The following is a 7,912-nucleotide window of genomic DNA, read 5'->3' as shown; positions in this document are numbered from 1 at the left end:
GGGTACAGATCATGATTCAGTAAAGGATATGGGGGAGTAATCAGAACTGTCTATTCCCTTTCCCAGACCTTACATTCCATTTCAATCTTTCTCCTTGACCTCTCTGAAGCCTTTAATACTGTTAATCACTCTTATTTCCTTCCCACTCTCTTTTCTCTAGATTTTTAGGATTTAGTCACTGACTCTTCCTTCTCTGTCTCCTTTGCTGGCTCCTCCTTCAGATTCCACCCTTGATGACCCTCAGGGGCCTTTTTCTCTTTCTTTCTATATTTTTTCAGCTGATATCATCAGCTCCCAAGAATTTAATTACTATCTTTAAAGTGACGCCTCTCAAATCTCTGCTGCTCTAATATCATATAGAGTTTCAGACATCTCAAACTGGAAGTCCAGTAGACATCTTAAACTCAATATATCCAAAACAGAATTCATTGTCTCTCCTCCTCTTCTGCCTTCCTTCCCCGCCTTCTCCTCAAATTCGTCCAGAGTGTATCATTCCTCTAGTCCTTCAGGCCTACAACCTAGGAGCAATCCTGGTTTTCTTCACTATCTCTATGTATCTAGGTGGCCAAAGCCTACTGATTTCTCCTTTGCAGTATTTCTTGAATACATCCCTTTCTCTCCTCTGACATTGCTGTCATTTTAGTGCACATTTTCATCATTTCACACCTGTATTACTGGTGGATTTGTTTTCTCACTCCAAACTATCCTCCATTCAGCCACTAAAGTCATTTTCTTAAAGCACAGATCCAATAAAGTCACACCCACCTCACCCTCACCCCCCCATTAAAAAATTCTAGTGGCTTCCTATTGCCTCCAGGAGTAGATGTAAATTAATGTTTGGCATCCAGAGGCTTATCTAAACTAGTTTTCTCCTACCTTCCCAATCTTCTTACACCTTATTCCTCTACATTCTTGAATCCAGTGATAAGATCTTCCATCTTTCAGTTCCAATCATTTTCTCTGGCTGTCTCCCATGCCTAGAACACTCTCTTTCCTCTACTCTGATGGCTAATTTCCCTGGTTTTCTTTAAATTCTAAGTAAAATCTCATCTTTTACAAAAGTTTTCCCCAACCCTTCTTAATTCCAGTGTCTTTTTTCTTGTTCCTTATTTCCTATTTATTTTGGGTATAGCTTGCTTTGTGTATATTTATTTGCATATTTTCTCTCCCATTAGATTGTAAACTTTTTAGGGAAGGAGTTGTCTTTTGCCCTTTTTTTTATATCCCCAGTACTTAACACAGTGCCTTGTTGCACAAGTCAATGTCTAATAAGTTTTATTGATCCATTGTCTCCAAGTCCTTAAATCTGGAATGAATATCTTTAATCAGTCGCTTGGAAATCTCTAATTTCTTTCATGATTCAGTGAAAGTGCCTTCTTACCTGAGGATTCCCTTCTACTTCCCAGAGCCCTTCATCTCAAATTATTTTGTATTGATTTTTATCCAGTAGAAGACAAGTTCCCAGAGGGAAGGAGTTTTTATCTTTGTTTTCCCAGTTGAAACTGTATCATCTGAATAACTGACCACAAATAAATAAATAAATGTTTGGTAAATTAATTTAGAAATGTAGGAAATCTTCATCTTAGCTTTGAAGATGAATTCTTGTTTTCGGTGTGCTCCATACTTTGGCTTTAGGATGGAAATTCCCAACTGGAAGGCTGCAATGTCCCCAGGCACAATATAGAATTCTTCAGTTGTCCAATTAGAGTATGATTAAAGCTAGCTGGTGAAGTGGATTGAGTGTTGGGTCTGGAATCAGGAAGATTCATCTTTGGGAATTCAAATTTGGTTTCAGATATCCCCCTCAGATATTTAACACTATTTGCCTCAGTTTCCTCATCTGTAAAAGGAACTGGTTAAGGAAATGTCAAACCACTTCAGTATCTCAGCCAAAAAAAAAAAAAAAATCTAAACAAAATAAAACTCAAATGAAATCATGAAGAGTTGGATTTAAATGAAAAGTGACCGAACCACAAAATGATTGAACTTTACCTTTGAAATTTTTGGCCCATTTATGACCGGGAAAAAGACCTGACCACAGTGATCTAGTGGAGAGAGAGCTACCTGTGGATCAAGTCCTAATTGATACATATTGCCCGGTTAACATTGGCAAGCTATTAAACTTCTCTAGTTCAGGGTTTCTTAAATATTTCCCACTCTTGACCCTTTTTCCCTGAGAAATTTTTATGTGACCTGGGTATATAGATATATAAAATAGGTATGCAAATCAAACATTAATTGATAACAAATCAAATGTCACTAACCCCCCCCCCAATATGCATTAGAAGACTCCATATGGGGTCGAAAACCAATTTAAGAGACTGAGCTCTACCCAGCTGTTCTTAATATGGGGCAGGACTATCCATGGATAGATTTTTAGGATTGTAAACAAGAATGGAAAAAAAAAATAATGCTTTATTTTTGCTAATCCCTAAATGAAATTTCCTTCAATTATAACTTTTATGACAATTATACCTAAAAGAGTTCATCGCGAGCGTGGAGCTCGCACCCACCCAGAAACTCAGAGAAGGTGCCTTCCCTATTCCATTGAAACCACAGGTCCAGTCTCTAATCCGAAGACCTGTGGGGAAACTGGGAAGGCAGTCCCAGAGGCTGGTAGTAGGTGGGAATTAATCAATCAGCTAGCCCCTAAGGGCGGGAGAAGGTAGTCTAAACCTAGTCCGGACCGTCTGGAAGTGACCTCAGCCCGGGCCGCCTCCACCTCTCAATGGGAAAAGGGGGTGGTGGAGGAGACCTTGTCAATCAGTTGCCCCCCTGGCCAATCAACAGGTGGCACCGCCTTCCCAAGCCCCTTTTCCGTCCTTTACTCCACCCTCCTACCCCCCTAAGAAAAAGAGGGAAAGAGGGTCGATTCGGGGGGTCTGGGGCCAGCTCTATCCGACACTTCTCTTTCCTTCCCATTTTGCAGAGCTGAGCTAGACGTGCTCAGGTGAGCGAGGGAGGGGGTATTACATCTGAGTGAGTCCCCCTCCCCCCGGAGTTAAGCTGGTGTCCCTTTAAGAGGTTGGGCTCCCCCCACCCCCTCCCTCTCGCCGCTTTGTCTTTCTGAGAGCCGGGAAAGGGGGAGCGTCTTGGTTCTAACTCGCCCGCCCGGCCCCTCTCCCCGCTCCCCGCTCCCTCTGCAGCTAGAGCTACGGACGCCACCGGATGTGGGGCGGGGGAGGCCAGGGGCAGCGGGGGCCCGAGAGCCCGGGGGCACGTAGGAGACCCTGTCGGGCTCCAGCCCAAAAGAACGAGAAAGAGAAGAGAGTGGAGCCAGGGAGAGACGGGCAGACTGGGAGAGGCCCGGAGGCAGGGGCAGGCAAATTGGGAACCGCCCTGCTGCTGGACTCGGTTCTCTCCCACTTCTGGAGCCCATGCACGTGTTGATTTAGGGTCAAAAGATCCCTCCCCCCCACCCCATCAGCCCCTTCCTCCCCACCCCCTCCAGCAGAGGGAAGAGAGAAAGGGGGAAAGACGGGCCCAGGTAGCCGCGGTGGCCGAGATGTGAAACTGACTCAGGCTGTGGGGTGGCTCTGGGACTTGTGCGACTGTTTGTGTGTGACTGTCCCAGGGACTTGTGTGTGCCGCCGTTGGTGTGGTCCTATTGCACGCCGTGACTTTCATTATTCGTACGTGGCTATTTCGGGGTGTCCGTGGGGGTGGCGGCGGCTGTTCCAGGGTGTACGAAGGACTGTGGCAGGATTCCGGCTGGGCTTGTGTTTCGTGTGTGTGTGTGAGAATGAGTGTGTGACACCGCTGTGTGCTCTTTTTCAGCCATTACTTCCTGAGTTTTCGGGACATCTTATCGGCCTCCAATCGATGCCTGGGCTCGTAAGATCGGAAGACTGACAAGGGGTTGGGGCGCTGAACCCGGACCGTGCTGGCTGTGGAAAGGTGGTCCTGAGGGCTTGCTTGGGGAACGCTGGGAGGGAAGGACGCGGCCTGGGTGGGGGGCGAACAGCCCCGCCTGCTGGGGGGCGGGAAGGGGGGGGTCTTTGTTCGGGATGGGAGGCGGGGTCTGCGCGGGCGGGGCGCTGGGGAAGGGGGGGGGTCAGTCTCCGGCGCCTCCTTAGTTAACTCGGCCCCTTCCTCCTCCTCCTCCTTCTTCTTCTCCTCCTCCTCCTCCTCTTCCTCCCCGCCCCCGCAGGAGCCGCTGCCGCGGCGCGGATTGCTGGATTGCTGGCAGACGCAGCCCTCGTCCGGACGCTGCCTCCTGAGCGCCCTCCGGGGCTCCCTGGCCTGCTGTTTGGGACTAACTCGGATCTGGAAGAGAGCAAGAGATCTTAGGAATGATGGCAGGGGTCGGGGCCCCCTTCGCCAATGGCTGCGGGGCCTGCGCTCCCTCGGAGGCCGAGGCTCTTCACCTATGCCGGAGTTTGGAAGTAGGCACAGTCATGACCTTGTTCTACTCCAAGAAATCCCAGCGACCTGAGAGGAAAACCTTCCAGGTCAAGTTGGAGACCCGACAGATCACGTGGAGTCGAGGGGCAGATAAAATCGAGGGAGCGGGTAGGTGCCTGCGGCCCCTGTCTCCTTCCCCACCTTCTTTGGTTGGAGAACTCGGATCGTTCGGTCCTGCAGTTTGTCCTGGGCTGGGGGAAGGGGGGTGGTGGAGATATTTTTGCAAACTTTATGTTTCTAGATCTCTTCCGCCGTCTGCTACTTCTCAGAATTTGGTTGCTTTGGGGAGGGGGCAAGGTCTAAAAGCCTTAGTTACACTCCCTTCACCCTTAGCCTGGCGATTTTTATTCGTCTCGCAGGCTGTGGATCAGGTACTGGCTGCCATGACGATTCGTCCAGGGAAAATTGGGCCCAGGTGCTATGAAAGACACCTTCCCACTCTCTTGACTACAGGCCCAGGGCGTAGAGATGTGTGTTCTTTCCTTCAGGAGAGTTGGAGTCATTGATGCTGGTGTGTGTGGGGAGACTGAATCCCGTGGTCGGAGGATAGGGATTATGTCCTTCTCCCCTTCTTCCTCCCCGCCTTCCCCTCCCCTAAATGCGCGCCCAGCCTCTCGGCTTAGGCTGGGAGAAGAGGGGTAGCTTTGTCTCCGGGCTTTTTCCTGCTCTGGGCCTGAAGAGGAAAGAAACAGCCACAGTGTATCGCTTAGGTTGTTACATTGTTGCAGTTAGGTTTGGGGGGGGGAGGGAGGCCGACAGGCCAGCCTGCCGGCGCCTGCCTCTCCCACCTCCCGGCTCTTCCCGATCCCAAAGGGAAGGAAGCTGTGTTTGGGAAGGCCTGGGAGGGAGGGAAGAGAAGGCCTCCCCTAGGCTCCCTCCTTCCTGCTGGGCCTTTTGTCCTAACACTGAATATCAGCTTAGTCTGGGTCAGGCCCACAGGGGGTTTTCTTGGAATTAGACCTAGTTAATGAGGTAGTCCCTGGCTAGGGGAATGGGCTACCTCTCCTAGTTAGGGTGCGTTCTGATCCATCCAGCCCTTCTAGTCTGGCGGAGGGTGTGTGTGGATATGTGTGTAATACAGTTCCAGCGTGTGGGCTCTCCTTTCCAAGGCAGGCCCTGAGGAAGAGTACTCCTCAGGCAAGGGGGTTGGCTTAGATCTAGACGCATATATATTGGCTCCTAGAGCAAGAACTTAGCTTCAGTGCAGGGCGAATGACATCCAGGACTTTTTTGGGGGGACTGTGTCTTCCTCCTTCCTGATGGGAACCTGGAAGTGATACCCAGAGGAAATAACCCATAGAACTTCCAGGAGGAGATAGCACCTGGTGGGGAAGTCTCACAATGGGCAATTAATTATTAAGGAAGATCTGAAGAGAGTTTGGCATTCTAGGCCTGAAGAGAAACAACTCTGGCTGTGGCAGACTGATGAAGGGCTTTTTCTCTTCAGCTAGAGCTGGGGTGGGGGTAGGGGAAGGCGTAGATTACCTCCCCCAGGAAGATGGAATGATTACTGTTTATATCAATACAGGACCTTAGGAGGAATCTCCCTTAAGGGCAAGAGCTAGAGAATTGAAGTGGTTGAGGTCCTGCTTCCTTTCACATTAGGCTGTCAGTCAGGCCCCATAGACCCAAGGGTATCCCCTTCCTGGGTCCTTGGCAGAGGCCTCTGTTCTTATTTCTATTGTTTTCCTGGGGATACCCAGTACTGGATTGATGTGTGAGTCTGCTGGCTGCTCATGACTGATGTTTGGGGGAGGAGAAAAAAGCACCTGATTTGAGGAGAGTAGGTGGAGCCAGGTGCTTCAAGGTTTGAGATGGGGTGAGGATGTTGGAGAAGGGATAGGCAGCAAATAGTTTGAGGATGTGCATGAGGTGACTCAGAATCTGAGGACAGCAGGAGGCATGTTGAGGAAATACAGAGCTTGGTATGGGAATGAGGCAAGGTTTTGGTGGGATTTGCAATCGGGACGGTAGAGTGACCTGGTTTGGAATTTGAGGACAGTGGGAGTGTCTCAAACCTGACTTGAGAACAGAGATGGGGCCCTTGGATCTCGGTTTCCAGAATCTCAGATAGATGCAACTGTAAGATAAGATGACCCATTCCCAGCTAGTCCCACAACTCCCAGGTCTGGGTTTCTAAATGTGATACCTTTCCAGGTCAAGTCAGCAAGCATTTTTCAGGGCCTATAATTCAGATGTCCAAACAGCATGGGAGATAGACTCAGAGGGGCTGGATTTGAAACCTGTATGATCCTGGCCATAGGTAGTGCTTAATAAATGCTTGTTTCCTTCCTCCTTCTCTCCATCACTTTCAAGGTGGTGTAGTGCAAAGAATGCCAGTTTGGAGTCCGTCTTAATCTGTCCTAACCTGGGGTTATGGGTTTTCACTAAGCTTTGGTTTCTTTATTTCAAACTTCAAGGGCTTGGTTAAGATGATATCTAAGGACCCTTCCAGCCTGAAATCCTGTTGTCCCTCAGTCATATTATTTGATTGAGAGCATGTAGGTAAGTTAAGTCTCAAGTTAGGACTCCATCCTAGGTTTTCCAGCTCCATGTACTAGGTTCTTTCCACCCCACTGCATGTTGTGCTTCTTGAGGATCCTTGCTCTTGGGGAGTTTATGATCTAGTAAGATAAAACACAAACACTAATTATGTGATAGATATTCTGTGATCCAATAAGCATTTATTAAGTACCTAATGTATTCCTTTTGCTAGGCTCTAGATCTAGCAAAGAATGAAAATTATTATTGCTTTCTAAGGGCCTTTATTTTAATAAGGGAGAAAACATGCACTTCCTTAAAACTATGTAGAATGAATACAAAGGGAATAAATATGTTAGCAATATGTATGGAGAGAATCGGGAAAAGCTCCATGTGCATGTTTGAACAGTTTTTTGAAGGGATTTGTTGAAGGGATTTTAGGAGACTCCTGGGAAGGGGAGTGCATTACAGGCTGGGGGGATGGCTAGTGAGGAGACATGGGAGTGGGAGATCATTGTGTGTAAGAGACAGGAAGAAAGCAGCTTAGCAGGATTGCGGAAGAAGGGAGTGATGTACAATGCGGCACTAATGAAAGGTTGAAACCAGGTTGTGAAGGGCTTTAAAAACAAACAGAATTTTATATTTTATCTTAGAGGAAATAGAGAACCACTGGAGCTTATCGAATGGTAGAGTCAGAAAAATCACTTTCAACAATGTGGAGGATGGAGTGGACTGAGACTTATGTCAGGGAGGCTACTTAGGAGGTAAGGTAAGAGATGTCAAGGGCCTGAATTAGTTTAGATAGCGTATGTGTGTAGGGAAAAACCCATCAGATTAGAAATGACAGGATTTGGTAATCAATGGAATAAGAGAGAATGGGATGAGGAAGAGTGAGGAAAAGAGGGCAACATCCAAGCTATGAACTGGAAGATCTTTAACAGAAATTGAGATCTTTGGAAGAGAACTGGGTTTTGAGAGGGAAATAAAAGGCAGAAATTTGAAATAAGTGTTTTTGTGAGATCTGAAG

The 7,912-nt window shown here is 47.9% G+C and overlaps 1 protein-coding gene across 3 annotated transcripts in view; it reads left to right on the top strand.

Moving 5' to 3' along the window:
* Positions 1-3,060: 3,060 nt before the first annotated feature.
* The window catches only part of PLCG1 (phospholipase C gamma 1), a 63,664-nt gene continuing 58,812 nt past the window's right edge, over positions 3,061-7,912 (top strand). For 2 of the 3 annotated variants that reach the window (XM_051979297.1, XM_051979295.1), the window contains exons 1-2: positions 3,061-3,897; positions 4,151-4,512. In XM_051979297.1, coding sequence (XP_051835257.1) covers positions 4,293-4,512 — 220 coding nt within the window. In that variant the 5' untranslated portion in view covers positions 3,061-3,897; positions 4,151-4,292. The remainder of the gene's footprint in view (positions 3,898-4,150; positions 4,513-7,912) is intronic. The other variant, XM_051979296.1, reaches the window with a different exon arrangement.

The sequence above is a fragment of the Antechinus flavipes genome, chromosome 2 (genome assembly GCF_016432865.1).
Source record: "Antechinus flavipes isolate AdamAnt ecotype Samford, QLD, Australia chromosome 2, AdamAnt_v2, whole genome shotgun sequence".
Classification (NCBI taxonomy): domain Eukaryota; kingdom Metazoa; phylum Chordata; class Mammalia; order Dasyuromorphia; family Dasyuridae; genus Antechinus; species Antechinus flavipes.
Note: the sequence above shows the minus strand (reverse complement) of the source record. Positions and strands in the feature narration are given on the sequence as shown.